At 36.9% G+C, this 19,872-nt stretch overlaps 2 protein-coding genes across 3 annotated transcripts in view; one reads left to right on the top strand and one right to left on the bottom strand.

The window, feature by feature from the left end:
- Sras (Ras converting CAAX endopeptidase Sras) overlaps positions 1–7,095 on the bottom strand; it is a 57,941-nt gene extending 50,846 nt beyond the window's left edge. For both annotated transcript variants that reach the window (XM_083118808.1, XM_083118809.1), the window contains exon 1: positions 6,965–7,095. In XM_083118808.1, coding sequence (XP_082974934.1) covers positions 6,965–7,080 — 116 coding nt within the window. In that variant the 5' untranslated portion in view covers positions 7,081–7,095. The remainder of the gene's footprint in view (positions 1–6,964) is intronic.
- A 56-nt stretch (positions 7,096–7,151) lies between these two features.
- The window catches only part of FBXO11 (F-box protein 11), a 45,422-nt gene continuing 32,701 nt past the window's right edge, over positions 7,152–19,872 (top strand). Inside the window, exons 1-3 of the mRNA XM_083118807.1 lie at positions 7,152–7,334; positions 16,012–16,278; positions 19,075–19,234. Coding sequence (XP_082974933.1) covers positions 7,238–7,334; positions 16,012–16,278; positions 19,075–19,234 — 524 coding nt within the window. The 5' untranslated portion in view covers positions 7,152–7,237. The remainder of the gene's footprint in view (positions 7,335–16,011; positions 16,279–19,074; positions 19,235–19,872) is intronic.

Here is a 19,872-nt window from a genome sequence, read left to right as displayed (position 1 = left end):
ATATAACAAGAATAACAACAACTTGGATGAAAACAACATTATTTACTCTTCAGCTGCTTGATGCACGCCGTTCTGTAAGTCAGTTTCGATAAATCGAAGTCTTTTCGTGAGTTGTACATGGTTTGTTGCCTGTAGAGAAGTGATCTTTGTTCTAAATATACCCTTGAAGATTTAATGTAAAAGAAGATGTTGCCATTGCTTTTTGTTACATGGGATTCTGATATTACGAAGTGGCAAGGTAAGAATTTACAATACCGGACCCTTCCGTAATTTCAATCCTACTTCTTATACTCACGAAATACGTAGCCGATGAAGTATCTGAGGTTAACATGTGGCAGTGATGTGTTGAAATTGTTACTTGACGTGTAGAAGTTGTAAAATAAGCTTCTCAATTACCGCGATCTTTCTCCATATACAAGCATGGAAACCACGTTTGTTCAACGTAGCATTCACTTGTTCAGTAATCTGCATGGTGTGCGTAAGATGGCGACTTTGAAGATAGGAAATAAACTTCTATCTTTCGTAAGTTTTTTTAGTAACTGGGTCATTCCATGTCAAATAAATCAATTTTAAAATATTTGGTTGCATGACCATTTTAGAAAAATTTCATTGTTAGTACATAGGTTTGCACATGTTTCTAGATATAAAAACCAATGTTCAAAAAAAAATTTATTGTCTTTAGTTCTCCTGTGGCATGTAGGCAGTGGCATGCCCAGGAATTTCGAAAGGGAGGGAAGGGGGTTACATATACTTTTTTAAGTATACAGACCTGTTTTTGTCACATTATCCTGCCTTTTGACGTAATTGTTTATGGAATACTAGGCCAAAGGTATTGGGTTATGACCCGTCCCAACCCCCCCTTGGCTGCTCCACTGAAAGTAGGCTATTTATTTTGGAGTGTCAAAGCTGGTAGAATATATTATATTTTGTTTCCTTAAGTTTCCATGTTTCCCCCCCCCCCCTCCTCCTCAAGAAAAGACATTCGTTGAAGTAGATGTGAATCATGCACAGCAGAAGACTCAGAGACATGTTTTGATAGGATGTGAGGCAAGCCTGGAATTGATCTGGGCATGGACAATCTCTGCTGTCATTCTTCCTTTGCCTAATGTGTCGAGAGTAGTGACTTGTGAATGTTCGTTATCTGTGACAGGAAATGGAGTGTTCTGTAATATTTTTAACTGGAGAGGACTGTAATAAATACACTTTTGGCAAGGTTCCCAAAGACCTAACTAATCTTAAGGAAGTCATGAAAATGATAAAAAAAACTTCTTAGGTCAAGACTACAGACATATGGCTTAGAGACAATATGCAAATACCATTAAATATAGTTTTTAATATGGTAAAGTATGTTGTGATCTTCAGAAGTACCACTTAAAGAAAAAGTTAAGTAAGAGAATTTTTAAAATCAATTTGCATCATATGGTAAGGCAAAAAAGTGTCAAGAAAGCCTTATACCAGTTAAATCAATATGCCTGAGATGTTGGAGTAAAATTTTCATATGTGGAGAACATGACTCACTTAAATGCCAGAATGGAAATCATGTCTTTGTGCCAACACAAGAAAAACTAAAGGAAATTCATGAAGTCTGTTCTGTTTTTGATGTATCTCCTGTTTCAAAACTGAGGAGGCTGATTGCAGAAAAACAATAAAGTGCTCTTGCTCGAAAAACTATTCACATCATACAAGGAGTGCAAAGGAAACTGGAAAGTTGCTTTACACAAAGTATTAAAACTGAAGAAAAGAAAAGCAAGTGTGACAATCCATTGAGTGGCCAGTACAATCATATAATTGAAATTATAAGAAGAAAAATGTAAATTAGCAAAAAACTAATGTTGAAAAGGTCAGAATCATCAGTTTGATTGCTAGCACTTCCACAAGAAAAAATATGTGATGAACTGAAGGTTTCTGATACTTTAATTAGGAACTTAGTGAAAGAACAAAGAATCCTGCCTGATTTAACAAAGAGAATGAATAGGAAACTGGAGCTGACAACACCAACTGGTCATAGGTACCTAATAAATCAAACCTTTTGCAATGAAATTTCACAGATTTTCAATTGTCATACCTTGTAATTTCAATTTCTGTCAAGTCAAGTATTAAAACCCTTATATACTATATTTTCTGAGGCTTTATTTAACCCAAATTTAAAAAAGAAAAGACTTCATTATTCTAAGTATGGGATGTATTTTAACCTTACTTTGCAACGTCAGAAATTAGGTGACATACATTACCTCATATTGACCAAAACGAGTTGTATCTAAAAGTTGAGATTTTTACTGTCAGTTAGGTTCATGGAGGGCTTCCTTTCTCCCAAATTTCAGAATTTTTAAAGGGGTCCCATCTGAGATATTTAACCCCAAAAACTGTCAAAATTCAATGTACGGCAATGTTTGAGCCCATGCTGTAAAAAGAGGTGCATTTCTAAGCACTGATATTTTATTTACAGACACCCTGCAGGTATGTCTACACATGAAAAATAAAACAAGCCTTAGACTAAACCCCTTCATTAAAAAAAAAATGGGTTTAAAAATCCAATTTTTTAACTACTGTTACCCCATTTTCCACCATAATTTTCATACTTATGATGCAATTTTAAGCAAAATATACTCGAATATCATAGGAAGTATACTTCATTAGCTACAAAATGAATTTAGTTTCAGGTTTTTAGCTCTAATGGTTTTTGAGATATTAAGGTTTCTGTATACTGCTACACGAGCAAAAAAAAAAAAAAGCCATACCATATGCCATGTTGGAAAAATAACTGCCCCAGGAGAACTAAAGACCATACTTGTTTTTGAACATTGGTTTTCATATCTAGAAACATGTACAAACCTATGTACTAAAAATGATTTTTTTCTAAAATCGTCATGCAACCACTATTGGATGGTTTGGCATGGAATGACCCTACTTTTAGTTGGGTACATATTAATAATAATTCATTCGTTCATATTGTGCATAGTCAATAATTTAGGACACTTGATCACGATTGTGTAGTTAAAATTTGTCGCTCAAATGCTACAAAACTGACATTTCTTTTACGGTGCCCCACAAACCATTCACGGTAAGGTTAGGTTAGGCAAACATAGTTAAAATTTCATTCTAAAACGTAACATATTGAAATAACCATTGTTTCAGTCGAGAAATCCAGGGTTTCTGTTCCGATCGCAGACCACTCAATTTAGCTTATTTTGCAATTTCTACACATGACCCCCAAATTTTAACTTCAAATTCGTGATCAGGAGGCCTCAATTACTGAGTATGCGAAATATTACAAAAATTGGGGAGGGATCCAGTATTGTAAATTCGCTCGTGGCAAGAGTTCGCTGGTGAAAAGTTGTTGACAGGGCACGAAATTTCCGGTCGCCAGGTTGCCATTGGCGACCAAAAGTTTTGGACTGGCGACTAAAATTTTGTTGTTTCAAATACGAATCAAGACTTCACCTCTTGAGAAAAACGGCAGAAGTTATAGAAGAAATTCTAAACCTCAGTGATATCCACACTATTAGGTGGTTAGCCAGCAAAGAACGTGCAGTAAGAGCTCTCTTGCAATCATGGAAAGCTGTTGTGACCCATCTTGAACAGGTGGCCCATGGAAAATACAATGATGGCGCTAAAGCTAAGGATTTGCAAAAAAGTTTGAAGCAATTTAAATTTGTTAAGCTTCTGTACTTCCTTTTGGATTTCTACGGGAAATTGAACCCTTTAAGCCTGGCACTATAAAATACGAATATTTTGATTTCATCTGTGAAAATAAGAATTGAACACTGTATTTCAGTTTTGGCTGACCTGGAATCTAATGTTGGACTAAGCGAACAAGATTTCTTGGACCATGTATCCATTTCAGGGAAGATCAGGGATGTGCAGCTCACAAACATTCAAAATGGAGAGCAAGAATTTCAGACTGTTAGAGGAAACTTTATTAACAATGCGAAAGTGTACATCACAGAAAGATTGCAACCTATATCAACAGATGCGATTGCATCTCTGCATGTTTTCGACACCTTGGGTTGGCCTCCCAAAGAAAATATTCTTCAGTTTGGGATAGAATAAATAAAGAAGCTCTACATATACTTGAACCCGAGCCTTTATAATGAGAAAATGGATGTTCTGTCAGCAGAGTGGACAGAATACAAACTTTTGATTCGTTGTCCAGCTTTGACTTAGTCGCTGGAGAAGATCCACAGTGTGGAATGTTCAGCAAGATTCCCCAATTTGCTCCAGATTTTGACATTTTGTGCTGTTCTACCAGTGAGCACAGCTTCATGTGAGAGAGGTTTCAGCTGTCACAACAGACTCAAGACTACTTACAGGAACTCTCTGAAGACTGAGACACTGGATGATTTGCTCAGAGTTTCCGTAAACGGAACCCCATCCCCCTTCCGTCAGAGTTTGACCCAGCAGCTGCGATTGATAAGTGGTACTTCAGTGCAGAACGAAAGTGCTACACAAACATTAATTCCTAATTTTTTTAATAATTGCTCATATATTTATTATTTATCAACATAAAATAGTGGCGACCAAAGATTTTAGTCTGGCGACTCATTTCAAACTAGAATTTTCATGCCCTGGTTGTCGATATATAATTCTCAAAATAAATGTAAAATCTGAGAGTTGACAGCGAAGAGAAAGGTTATGAATTTGTAGAATGGATAGAATTTTGTCTTTGGAGAATTTCGCAAGGGTTGGACATCTATGTTTAACTATTCTGACAAAGAAATTTACTACTTTGTCTGTTTTCTTTACATTGCTTTCACATGTCATTGACCAAATACAGAAACAATATTCAAGATTAGGAAGGACACACATTGTAAAGTAGGTTTTGGAGGCAGAAACCTGTGTTATATCTGTAAATTAGTCCAAGAGTTTTCATCGCTTTCGAAGTTATGTAGTATATGTGGTGGCTGGAAGTTAGTTTGCTATCAAAAATGACACTAAGATCCTTGTGCTGTTGTACGAATGGAATAACCTGTTTGCATAATTTGTAGGATGGTGCTGTACTCTTGGATTTTATGTTAAACCTCATCACAACAGATTTTTTTCGATTTAATTTAAGACTCCAGTCTTGATTCCAGCGGTCAATGTGTTTGAGATGTCTTGAGCTGAGGTAATGTTTTGAAATAGTTTGCAGTCATCAGCATGCATAATACTGAACATTCGAAAGAAATATATTTGTGAATGTCATCCATGAAGAGAGAGACACACAGGAGCCCCAGAGAACTTCGTTGGGGCACACCGGAAACTACAGGAAGCCACGACGAAGAGCAACCAGATATAAATACCTTTTGCTTTCTATTGTGCAAGAAAGATGAAATTACTTTAAAAAGAGGTCCGTGAATATTGAATCTATTTGATAATTTGTGGATGAGTAGCGTATAAGAGATAGAGTCAAAGGGTTTGGAAAAGTCTAAGTAAACAACATCCATGTCTTGCTTGGCATTCAGCCATTTGACTGCTTTGGTTTAAGCAAGCAAGGTTTGTGTCACTGGAAGCATAAGGAAGAAAACCGTGTTGAGTGGGAGAGAGGAACGGTGTAACAAGGATACGATGAGCCGTATTGGAAAAATCGGAGATTGAAGGTTGACAATCCTGGGAGCACAAGATTTACTGCAGACGATGTTTCGGTTCATATCACATGACACTTGGTTTTTGTCTGTCAAGTGGGCGTGCATCTTTAGGGTGAAGTCCCTGTGCGTGGTTAGTGTTTGTAGGTTGTGATTCATCTACCATTTGACACATTTCACCCATGCAACCACGTAGCAGAATGTGCATTATTTTACTTTGAAAAATTATATATTCTCGTTCATATTGGAAATGACTGTTAGATTAGGATGGTTAGGTTTGGTGGCAATAGTAATTTGGCGTTTTTTGTTAGAACTTTGAAAAATTATATATTCTCGTTCATATTGGAAATGGTTGTTAGGATAAGGGGGGGGGGGTAGGTTTCGTGGCAATAGTAATTTGACGTTGTCAAGTCAGGAGTGTTACTTTTGCTGCCATTTGGGAATTTTTACGGGAAAAGAGTGAAAGTAGCCTGGAATAGGGAGTTCGTTTTACTTACGTGGATGATACATTGGGGTCAAATATCTCCATTATTTCTGCTTCCTACTGCTGAAACCACTTTTATATTACGTAAAATATTGAAATCTGTCGATTAAAAAAAATGCGACGTAATTCTCGATGGGGTAGCGTGGGTAAATATTTCAGTTGTGACCCTATTAATCCAATTAACTCGATGGGCACATAGTAAAAAGAATGGTAAAAAAACACAATATTTCAGTTGTGTTCCGACTATCTCATGAACACACATGAAATATTGCACAGAACTGAATGTAAAGCCACAAATCATGGCACCAAAGAAGTTAACAAATTCCCAATGCATGAATGTTATTGGTAATGATTAACACCCTTAAATTATGTTTCCTGAAAGACATGCGCGAATGTTAAAATCCCATGTGTATTCGTGGTAGGCATATTAGTGTATGACAAAAGTAGCTTATTAAATATCTTTGAAAACTGAAATAGAACTGGAGTCAAAAGCAATCACTGTCATCTGGTGACTTTTGCAGATTGTGTATTGAGAAAATTGCCACAAATGATGACATAGTCAGGAACTATTGAGATTTATTCGTCTTCGTATTTTGTAACAAAAGCGAATGACAATTTTGCAATATGTAATATACTACAGAGTCCATTCCTTTGAAGTTTCTTATCAATTGCCGGTACAATGTGAAGAGTTGACAAGAACAGTGGAAAAACGAAACTAATATGTTCCCTTATAATGAAGCAATAAAAAGGAAAAAAAAAACATTATGTATATTAAAAAAAACACTTTGAATAATGTTCTCAAATTGTTGTTCCAGAACTCAAGGTCTATTTTTGGCAACACTGTATACAGTAAGTCAAGCTACATTATACCAACATGGTAATTATTAAATGCACGTTACTTGTTCCCATATTAATATACCTGTTATGTGGGGAATTCCATACATACAAACTTGCAACATAGACGAGTGATAACATAAAACAAGCACATATTGACGATATGCAAGAATCTTCTTGTGGACGTTCTTCTTCTTCCATTCTTCTGACATGATATCTTTGTCACGTGACCAAACAGCTTGATCTCATTCGTTAGTCTCGTTTCCGTCTTCTGATTGAGAAAATGGCTGCCTGGTCCGTGAGAAGTAGCTCCTTTGTTTAGGATAGGTGCAGTGCGAAAACAGTAGATTTTCTTAAAATGCCTAGTGCTTCGTTTACATCATCACGATCGTATGTTAGAAGATCAAGAAGGAAGACTGTAAATAGGATTCCACTTCCATCCCGAACAAGTTCAGGTAAGTAAAAGATAATGGTGCGGGTTCCATTCGTAATGTTATTTTGTAGTTGCATAGGGAGTACCCTATTATATACGTCAAATCGTTAAACCAAGGCACGAAATGTATGATGGACTTTTATATATTTTTGTTTCATGAAGTTTTAGGTGACTGAAATGTAATAGAATTCTCGTACTTACGTAAGAAAGATAAATCTGAATGGTTCTCAAAGGATGCTTGCTGCGCTCGACAGACATAATATACCATAAAAAAGTACGTAGTGTAATTAACTTTCGACAAAGAAAAACCTACGGCCTTGGTTTGATTGATAAAATGATAATGTTTTATTCTGAAAAATATTTCCAGATTAAGTAGCTTTAGTTCAGTATTGCCAAATGTGTCATGTGAATCATATTCATTGTCAAGTACCTTCCGAGTCGAAGATCGCAAGATTGATAACTTGGAAACTGTTGGTGTGGTATGGTATCTTTACTACATATTTCTGCATTGTCGAATTTATGACTAAAATGTATATTATGGCTTGTATTAAACGTTTGAAATGTAAATATCCACCCCGTCATTCAATATTCTTAGTTGTTTCACATGCAAATATTAATTTGTTAAGATTATATTAATAAATTAATTCCTGGTATTTGCCAATTTTAAGATAAGTAACTCAGTATGGTAAATATGTATATGTAGGCTACTACTAATAAACTTGCCACAATTGCAGTAATATTTTACTTTTTACACAATAGCACTCAATTTGGGAAACTAAGGGAATTTTGTAAATTCCAGAGGAAATCTTCATAAGTAGTATTAATTTGGAAACTAAAGTTAATTAGCTTTATGCAGAAAAGCTGTTGTTTCTTGATCATTATAGGTGTGTGTGTGTGAAGGTATTTAATACTGACTGAAAATTCTCCAAAATCTTAAATTTTATGTTAGTTTGTTGTATTAATCACCATTTTATTAAATGATTTACCAGTGATGGCGCAGGGAAAAGTGACTTGGGGGTGAGAAAATATTGTAGGGGGCCAGTTACATTAAAATGCCCGAAAACACTACACGTATATAATATAGGTTACACATAAATATATAATAATGAGGTAACGGTTCCGATTGTTTTATGATTTCTCGTAGCACAAAGACTAATTATCGTAGAATTTTGGAAATCATTGTCATGAAATTTGAACCTTCCTTAAAGTAATGAGCGCTGTTTGGACTCGAAAAAAAGTTATTTATGTTGAAAAAACAACTTGAAAATTATCTTACGCACTTCTCATGGACAAGATATTCTCAGTCGACAACCGACAGTAAATTTCGTAGAAGTGTGGGAATGAATGTAGAAGTAAATCGGAACCTTAGTAGAATGCATTTAAGGACTTTATTTTAATGCTAAGAGAACTAAACCTAACCTGCCAAACCTAACCACGATAGCATATATTGAACAAAATATTAAGTGATCGCTAAACTCCGCAGTATGTGTTAACAGACATAAATTGAAATCGAACCATGTAAAAATTGCATTCGTAGCATGATGAAATCACAATAAAACAAAAGGAACTTGGCCATTCGGTTTAACAAAGGCATTAATTCTTTTTTATTCATGGAAACTGCCATAAGTTGCATTGTTTTAGTGGTTTATTTCAGGTTTGGAAGACTGGTAGAAATGGTCTAAAATAGTTTTCCCATCTATAATTTCATAATGCATTGTCTTTCTTGAGATCAAACTACTGATATAAATATTCAAATTATAATATAAATGATAAAAAAATGTTTCAATGAGTTTAATTTTATTACAAAATAAACATGACGTTGGAGGAAATTAATTTTCTTAAGTATTAGAAACAACGAAAATCACTTGGTGTAGTGCAATCCTCCTGTACGAGAGTTCTGCTGTGTGTGCTTTGGAGAACACATTACATACCTTCGATACATCCAAGACTTGACATTCCTTCTCAATAGCGAGGACAGCCAAATAAGGCAGTTGGCATCCAGCATCCTGTTTTGAGCATGACTTATCCAAGATTTCAAAGACGAAAAGGTTCTTCTACATGCTGCGCTGGAAACTGGGATTGTTAGAGAATACAACTAGGGTGTGAACCTCGTGAAATGCCCATTTATTCTTTCCTATGACTACTTTCGTTCCATCTTCGTAACTGTGAAGAGTTTTGGGCCTTTTAGGGAAATGATATCACAGAAATAAGAAATCTGAAAAAGGTTACAGTTTTCTCATAATTTGAGAAATATTCTGACCCTGGTGCACCTCTCTTTTGACCAGTCCAAAGCTTTACACAATTACATGCACCTATGGAGTTATCGGAAATAGGTTATTTGATTTTGAGGTACTAGTTTACTATGGGGGTGACACCTATAAATCATTTATTTCACACTTTTTTACATTGCTAACGTACTATTTTGGAATGCGGAACATTTCCTAAGGTGAATAATGCATTTCTAACAAAGATAATGTCTATTTCTTACATTTACGAGTTCTACTTACTGTTACTTGTTATTACGATTCTGTAACACACATTATGGGGATAGTGAACTGGTTCATCGCGCGTTGTTCGAGTGTTTTGTCGATTTATGCAGTGTATTTATGCAACCTTGCTCGCCGGAAAATACCTACTTTCGTCCTCGGATTTGAAATTATGCTAATACCTCGCAAACCATTGACGTTAGCACCAAAAACAATTTTCCGTAAGGTTAGGTTAGGCAATCATAGTTAAAAGAAAAATACTCGACATGTCATGTTCTAGCACTTTGATTTTGAAACGCTGACTACGGAGTTTACGTCATCTAACAGAGCAAATGGCAGCAGCAGAAACAACGTGTCGGACAGAGATTTTCGCAGAAAACAACATGTATTCGCATTAAAATGGATCAAAACTACATTCACGAACTTCCACAACGCTACAGAAAATGATTTCCGTAAGTACTTTCTCCTGTAAATTTGAAGAAATCCGTCACTCCCATAGTAAACTGTTACCAATTTTTGATATGTGCAAAGAGTGAATCTGCATCTAATGATAGAAGGGCAGCAAATCCTAAGAAGCGTTCTTTTACCTGCCCGCGATACAAACATCTGTACTGTTACTTTTTCGCAATCTGACATCAGTGCGAATACTTTCACCTCTTCTACTTCCTGGCTTATTTTGCTGAGAATAAAGATGGATATTATGCAGATTAATTTCTTGTCAATCGAATTATTTTGAGTATAATTTGCATTTTAAGGTTCAAGTTCAATGCATTTCCGAATAATATCGGAAATTCCCTTTGTTAATGCTTGCCTCAGACTCATCATCATCTCAAAAAGCAAGTCCCTGAATAGTAAGAAACCATGATGCATCCACAACAACTGACATGCAGTGTTGGTTTTCTTGAATCACCTTTGGACTTTTTTCACTAAATAGCGTTGCCACTAATGAACCACTATTAGAATAATTTGCCCATTCTACAGATGATGTTTTGTGGTTCTCAGAATGTTCGTGATGTTTTAAAAGCATCCACATTTGACACCCTTTTCCAGTTCTTCACTGGTTAAAACTAAGGTTAATCACGACGATTACAGGACCTAAATGAATGCTCAGGACATCGCTGAATCTTGAACGAAAGTCACACACATACATACTAAAACAAAATTAATTTTTGTTAGTCAAGTAGGTATTATAAGCAGGATAAGTGATATGCAGAATACACCACTTAGAAAAGGTGAAAATAGTCAAATTTTTAGAAATGATACTCACTAAATATGCAGTCGTACTTACGTATATGCACATAATATTTGGGGGTAGCATGTTTAAATTGCACATTGAGTTGTAGAACTTGTAAAATAATGTTGTTAATTATCACGATGATTCTCCATAAACAAATGTAGCAACAATGTTTGATGATGTGAAGAAATTACTATCAACGTCCATTCCGTTGTCTAGAGCGTTGCGATGCTGTTCAGAGCGATTCTCTTTGGTTCATAGCATTGGTCGTGGAAGAATGGCGGAGAGAAATGAAAAGATTTTTAATGTGCTACAGTTATATAAGAGGAGTGTAGAAGAGGAAGGTCGTGGTTTGGTTAGTTTACTATCCTTCGGACAGATTTCTTCATTTCTACAGAAGAAACTACTTACCGTTATAAGTTCCTGTAGTATTGTCTAACATCGGGAAGGTGTTTTGTGTGAAATTCAGGTAAGGTTTGCGTATCCTGGAAACTGATTTCTTCAAATTTAAAAGTTTGGGGCTCATTTGGGGGCAGGTGACTCCGGCCAATTTCTAACATGCCTTTAACAGGGAGTCTATAGAGAAAGCCGGGGAGCGGAGTGGAGGCAGGGCCGCGTTAGCGGTTGGGGCGGTAGGTCAATTACTCCAGGGGCGGAGCCTGGAATCGGTGGGAAATTTGGACTCAAAAATTTCAAACTAAAATAATTTTTTAGTTTAAATTTCCCACCTATTCCGGGATGGATAGCCCCAAAAACCAGTTGCAGTTGGGTTAGGCAAACGTAGTTAACATTTGTGGTTGTAGTATATCAGGAATATGTATATTTGGTTGTGAAACAATAGATCTTGCGATAAATAATAAGCAATTCTACATTGTTGGTAGAGATCATGGACCCCCATATTTTCCGATTTCTAGACGTGACCCCCAAATTTTAATTTCAGGTTCATGGTTGTGAGGCCTAAATTGGTGAGTATGCAAAATATTAACAAAATTGGAGAATATCTCTATATTGTAAATTTGCTCCAAAATGAACTCTCTCATTATTCAATATTTCCTTAACTTCAGTTTAAGGCAAAGTGTCTGCAGGGGTGGGGTGCATCCCCTCTGGTGCCATCACTGTGATAGACTTGTATTCCAGAAAGAAAGTCAATTGTAAGATAAATATTGGAATGTAATTGTGGTGTCTGTAAGATTTAGAATATGTAAATTTCAAAGATATTTACCCCCGAAAGGTAAGTTGGAGATGTTATGATGCTCACAGATTGCTGCCGTTATGTGACATTTTTCATGTTGATAAATATTCTCTGCATGTAAGTGAGCAGACTTAAAGTTCTTGAATGCTAAGAAAGTTAATTAGCTAACGTACTGAAGAAAGTATCCAGCAATCTAGAATTGGCTCTAAAACGTTTTATTTCATAGTAGATGAAAGTAAATACTGCAAAATATGTCAGTGTTTGCATATGTTGTATGAAGTGAACGAGTGATGAAGTGCCAAAATTTTTTTTAAAAAAAACGAAATATTTTGACGTTTTCGGCCCCGGCGCCCACCCAGTGTCGAATAGCAGTTGTACCTGGGGGTAAAGGCGGTCAGGGGCGTGATGCTGATCACATCACCCCCCACTCACGACCGGATCAAGAAAGTTTGAGGCGTTACTCCCACACCCCCTATATGCCTTCATGGCATGGTGCTATGCACAGGGGAACACTTTACCTTCATTAATAGATTTTGATGTTATGTATAACAGATATTTGGTCATAATTCCTTGCATTCCAGAGAACTTTCACATTTCTTTTCATAAAACGTCATTGTTTGGACACACATATGAGATAATTAAAAAAGGTAATGCTAAGAACATTAAACCTAGTTCTTCTAACCTAGCAAAAGCACAATATTACTATTTAAAGCCCCTCCCCCATGAAATTAGGCATTAATTATCATTTACCCTTGCAGTTGCAATAGATGTTGTAAATACCAGAAATGTAACAATGCCACAGGTACTCTATAACAGTCAACATAATAATAAAAAACTTGACTTTGGACTTGGTTATTCCCAAAATTGCGTGGGTTGGAAATTTAATAGTGGCAACTATTAATTAACAAATGATACAAAAGAGATACCTTTGCGAAACTTTTACAGCCCTTTGATGTAGTCACCAGCATCTGTACAACTATTGCCAGCGATGTGGAAGTCGTAGTATTTCTGTAGCAGTGCCTGTTCTGTTGATGGTTTGAATGGAGCAGTCTGATACCTGAAGAATCTCTGGAACAGTTCGGAAGCGAATGCCCTTCATCTTAGGGATCAAATCAAAGTCACAGGGGCTTAAGTCTGAGAAGTATGGGGGATGGTAGATCTGCCAATCCCATCGAGCTAACAATCAGCCACAGGTTGCACTACATGCACCCGAGCATTGTCCTGCAAAATAACGGGAGGATTCTGTCAGCAGAAAGTGTCCCCTATTCTTTCGCAATGCAGGTTGCAGGTTATGTTCCAAAAATGAACAGTAATACTGCACATTGACGGTTTGTCCTGAAGGTAGGGTGAGAATCACCAGAACTTACACATTGGTGGGGTTTTGAGTCTGACTACACAACATGATACTCGATTCCTTGCCACACTGTGCAAGTGCCTAGTGTTGGAATCCCTTTACTGGGAGGTAGCTTAGGTATCAAACTAACATGTGGTATAAGTGAGAAGCACAGGTTCCGGTTCAGGGCGTATATACAGCAGTGTTGCCACTATTAAATTTCCAACCCACATATTATCTTGGTGCAGACACTGGATGTGTGCAAGATGTACACCAACAAGCAAAATATGACGAGATAGGACTTGGTTGCATGCAGGGTTACCCACTAACAATCACATGAAGAATCATTTGAGTTCCTGAAATGCCATTGTGTAACTTTTCTTGACGGTATAAAATGTACTTGGATTTATGATTACAATTTAATTTTTGAAAACATGTTGAAAAACTAAAACATTGATATATAAACCTGGTGACCCAAGCTTGCTGTGACATGTGCATCAACTTACTGTACTCCCTCGTTAAAGTGATTGATTAACCTGCACTTAACAATCCAGATATGTGGCTGCCATATGTTCTTGTGTATTGTTGATCAGGAATACACATTAAATTAAAATAACGTTGTTATAAGACAAGTAAGCATGTTGTAATTTTTCAGTTCTTCTATAGTGAATAATCCATACCAAACATCAGCTAAACGTGCAAAAGGAAGACTGACTTTTATGTATCCCAAGTTAAACAGCAATTCATACAAAAAGATGAAATCTGAATTTCTTATTTCCTACATCTTGAACAGGATTTATTCACTCTTATTTATTTACCAAAACTGAAAAGTTTTTTCTTTAGATTTGGTTCACACTGGGAACCAAATCCACGAATGTTTGATTGCATACCAAGTTTCCTGTACCATTTTGAGACCAACAATGCATCCTGACTTAAAATAAATATAGATCTGTTATTTATGGCTGAGGTAGGCAGGCTATCCATGTTTAAAGCATTTTTTCTTGTTGATCTGTGTCTTTGATTCTGACTTGAATGATGTACTAAGAACATGAACAAAGAATAATCTGCTGCAAGTGGTTAACATTTTGTATTAGGATACAATGTAATTACAATTTGAACTATTTTGCAACTTTTCCGTGCAATGGGAATTTTGCAGATTGCTTTTATTACAGTCAGGTCTTCATTACATGAATATTTATAGGTGAAAATTAATGCATAAATGTTGAAAATCATATTGTGGTTCTTTGTTTGTAGCTGAATGTTACTGTTAATCACAAATGCTTAATTGATTGATTAAATTGCTTTATTTTACTTTGCTTCTTGTGCTACTTTTGGCTAATTTGTGAAGATGAAGATGAGTGGTGGTGTGATGAAATAGATGAATGGACACTCACAAACATCCATGCCCAGGCCATAGGTATCACAGCGTGATGTGCTAACGAGTCAACCATGGGGGCTGTCTTAATAACAAATACATTTAAACGTAAATATCTGAACTCTGTATCTTTATGATAGAAGGGATTGGAATATTGCAAACTAGATCTAATTTCTAAACTTTAAATATTCTCACATGAACGCGTATAGGAGGTGTGGAGTTAGAGCATCATACTTTCTTGATCACAACTGAAGGTGGGGGTGATGTGGTCATCACCATGCCCCTGACTGCCTTTACCCCCCAGTTTCCTCCAGGTATCCACTTTATATGATGCTGGGTGAGCTCCGGAGCTGCTTGAACAGGTGGAAAAAAAATCTGTCATCTCTTGCCGGGGATATATATTTCATATATAAATGTAGTAATATAATGTGGCCGTAAATTATTTCTATATACCTAGACTTTTCTTGGTTTCATCTCATCTGTGACTCTTTTAAGAATTTTTTCACACTCCTTGTTACAAATTTCTGCAACCAGTATATTTGATTGCCAATTAAGGCAACTTGAAATATTAGGTTTCAAATCTTATACTTTGATTATTGTTATATATATCCCTGTTCAAGTCCCTGGAAGGGTAATATTTCTGTCACCATGTTGCTACAAAACTTTGTAATGCATCATAAATATGCAGGAGGATAGTGTAGGCATTATCTGTCATATTACTGAACGTCATTGCCAAATTAGTTATTCACTTTTTCCCCTTTTATTATTAGTTTGTGTGCTGATGTGTTCATCTTTTGTTAAAGATTGATCAGTGTAAACATTACAAAGTGCATTTTTGTAAATTTTAACTGTTTATCTATTTGAAGTCTTGTTACTTTATTTGTCCGCAGACACGTATCCCTCTCAGAGTGAGAGGTGTGACCTTTTTTCTTGACTGCCAAGTGTCATCCTTCCTTTCACATAATCTTTTCATTATGAACATTTTGATTTGTGCAGAATCATGATTTAAAGCACTGACTTAGGTAAAATTCAGAATTATTCTTTTCAGATTAACATATTTTGTATTTTAATTTTTGCAGCAGAACCTTGTGAACTGCCATTACAAGTGCCAAGTCAGAGCATTCCATCAGCTGGTTCCTCCGGTTCGACTCCTGCGGCTGCTTCGTCGTCAGGGTGTGGAAACTCAAATACTGGAACAAACCACCACCCCCCATACGACTTGCGACGCAAATCGCCCCACCATGAAGGACCTCAGCCGAGCACCAGCACTGGTCCCAACGGTTACTTGGCTTCCATGCTTCCTGCTCGCAAGAGGCCCCGGCGGACATGTTCCGTCACAAATGAGGGTATGTATCATTGAATTTCTTTCAGAGATCCACTAGTAACGTGTATTTTATTACTGTTAAGGCAGTATCATTGTCTTAGATATTGGTATTATACATATATATATGTTCTAATCTGTACTAGTAATACTAAGTTTCCGCATGTTCATGATTTTCTGCAAACTTGGATTTGGGTGCAGTTCACAATGGGAAGCACTCGAGGCACTGTGGATCTTATCTTCGTCAGTCATCAGTTCATGTGCACTCTACCCTTCAGAGAAGAAAGTTCAGTAACAACAGGAAAACTGTGAGTTACTGCATTGGTTACTTACCAGCTACCCCACATGAGAGCAATGCTACTTGTGAGGGCACTACATGAGAACGACCCGATGACTCAATAACAAGGACTCCAGATACGATCAATCTTCTGTCCACGCATCCTTGAGAACGACGCGAGGCAACAGAAATAACCCTGCCTGTGGTTGCTAAAACCACACCCGAAGTATGTACCTAGTTGTGCCATACGTTCTGATACACATGCCAGGGAGTAGAAATAAAACACAGTACACGTAAGTTGACAACTGAAAAGTGAAGGAGCTTTATTGTGCCTCTCAGATGTACAGTAATACAACAGTCATTCGAAATGGCCACCTTTTGCCTTGACACAAGCCCGAAGTCTGTCTGGCCATGCTTCTATTGCGGCACGGATCACCTCCATCGGAATTTCAGCAGCTGCTTTCGTCAAATTAGGGTGACTCTTTTGACAGACCTTGCCTTCCAACACAGACCAGAGTTTGTAGTCCAGTGGGTTCAAATCAGGACTGCTCAAGGGCCAAGCATCAGCTGCTGTGAAGTGGGGCACATTGTTCCTGAGCCACCACTGGGTGGTTTTAGCTTTGTGTGCCGGGTGTGAGTCTTGTTGAAATGTCCAATCCTCTCCATGGAACAAGGTTTCGTCGAGGGGCTTCACCACAGGCTCCAGGCTCTAAGATGGTATCTTGATACACTTTTGCAATGGTTTTAACCCCTTTCTCGCAAAAGTGCAGCTTGTGACACGTTCAAAGCTAACGCCCCACCACACCATGATGATGCAGGATAATAGGAACGCTGCACACATTTCTTCTTCTGCTTAGCTTCTTGAGGACTCTGAGCATACACACGATCATTCTGGCGGTTATAGGATTTCTCTACGTCAAAAATTTTCTCATCCATAAAAATAATTCTTCTGTGACCATTACGACCATGCCGGTGCAAGAGTGCCTTTGCTTTCAACTGTTGCATACTCTTTAGGTCTGCTGTGAGGAAATGCCCAGTTGTTCGTCGATAACCTTTGAGTCTAAGATCTTCGTTAATGATTCAGCACATTGTTCTTGTCCACACATTCATCTGCTTTGCAAGGAGAGACTTCTTGCGACAGGGATTCTGTCAAATTAGCTCCCTGGCGGCTTTGACGAGAGCTGGTGCTCGGACTGACCGCAGGCTACCACTTCTAACACAGTCAGCAATTCTATTGGCCTCGGAAACCTTTTGATCGTTCGATAAACAAATAATCTGTTAATGCCCAGATGTTTCAGGTCCTTGAAAATCTCAGCGGGTGTCTTCTTTGCCTTGTACAAGGCAACCACTGCTGCATGCTTCTGTTCGATGTCCATTTTACACACTTTTGTAGCTCTTACTGACTACACCAAGCTTGAACAGGCAACACCTATGTTTCTACGTGTGTTTTACCATCTTGCCACTAGATCGTGCTGGGTTTGCAGTGCCAGCAGACAGATGATCACTTTGTATCAGAACTTATACTGGGTAAACCCTAGTCACAAGACTAGAGGAGTGAAAGTCGACCAGCAGATATGAAGTGCGGCCAGTGGCATCCATCCACCCAGCTGAGCCCAGGCTGTCTTCAGGCACTTAGAAGATGGACCAGAATCTACACTTTCAGCTCACTAAGTATCCCTAGTTCCCACCACTAAGTTGTCTGTCTGTAGGTTGTTGTTGTTGCCAAACATATTTTTTGTGTAAACATGGTAACTGACCATGCTGTTGCACAAGTCCTTCAAAATGGCAAGCACAAAATATCAATGATTGTTTCAAGTATTTGGAGGGCAAATTCTTTTCCTCTCACCATCTGACCATGAAAAAACTCATGTTCTTTTATTTGTTTTGTTTCAATAACGGGCTGTGTAGTTAGTATTTATAAAGGATTTATGAAGTAGCTTAAATATGTATGTTTTACGTATGATAGCTCTTATTTGATTGCTTACAAAGAAATCATGTTTCCTTGCGGTGACAGTGTTCATAGTCTGCTTAAAGAGTGCAAAGACTTTCATAGAAATATTACACATATAACACCAGATATTGTTTGTTTTATTGCTCTTTTTTTTAACATTTAAGGCATTTCTAAAAATCATAAAGTTCTGTGGCTAAGGTTTTTGATCACCTAGTGCATGTATAGGCAATTATGTAAATCTGTAAACACTGGATTATCGTGTAAAATGGAGAGATCGTACTCTTGGCCATAGTGGCCTATGTGCCATGTAATGCATTGCTTGGGAAGTGAATCTAAAGTACATTCTTAAAGAGTGTCAGAAATCACCTGCTGAGACACCAGTGACTATGATGTATTTTACAATAGGAAAATGCTTTCCAGCACAAAGTATACATTCAGTGATGGTCTGTGGGACTAACAGTAAAAATGTGTGTTTTCTCACTCAGGCAACTCAAGGACTCAACCCTTCAAACAACATGGTTCACTATTTGTGTTTTGTTTTTTAAGCATATATTAAGGAATGACCTTTTTTGATTATCATTTTTAATTTGCAGGTTCCACAGCAACATCTCCTACTGCAGCCCACTATTTGCAGTATGAATTACCGGATGAGGTACTCCTCACAATCTTCAGCTACTTGCTGGAACAAGACCTGTGTCGGATAAGTCAAGTGTGCAAGAGGTTTCAGTCAATTGCAAATGACACTGAACTTTGGTAAGCATTACCTTCAATTTCATACACCAATGTAAGTTCTTTTTGAACAAAGACTACTGTAATTTTACTTGGTACAAATCTCATGTAGCATGAGTTGAGCAATGTAGTTTTATTGTGTAAGCAGGAAAGATGTGAAACGTGTGTATTTATTTCCCTGGAAAATAGAATTTTAACATTATTTCCAGGAATTAAAATGTATATTTCAAATGCTGTGCAAGTATTTTACACACAAATCATTAGAATGTGAAAAGTAGTTTAGAAATAATATTTATAATTTGTAAAATATAGTTTATAATCGATCAATCTACAAGAGTTTTGCTTTAAAATATTCATAATAAATATTCACAAAGATAACTATTTAATCACAAATTCCCATTTCTCAATGAAATGTCAAAATTATGAAAAATGTGACTTTCCAAGGTACTTAGACTCTGCACGAGGGTCACATACAAATAATTTGTGATTTACTGCACAATTGTGCAGTTTTATTTTCATGAATATGTAGGCAATTTCTAAATGCAAAATTTGGCCATTTTCATTAACTGTGTATGCTCAGGAAATATCTAACTGTTTAGATATTTGTGAACTATTTACTGCAGTTTCTACACATTGCCATTTTATATCAGATCATCTCACTA

Source organism: Lepisma saccharinum, chromosome 3 (genome assembly GCF_977018435.1).
Source record: "Lepisma saccharinum chromosome 3, izLepSacc3.1, whole genome shotgun sequence".
NCBI lineage: Eukaryota > Metazoa > Arthropoda > Insecta > Zygentoma > Lepismatidae > Lepisma > Lepisma saccharinum.
Note: the sequence above shows the minus strand (reverse complement) of the source record. Positions and strands in the feature narration are given on the sequence as shown.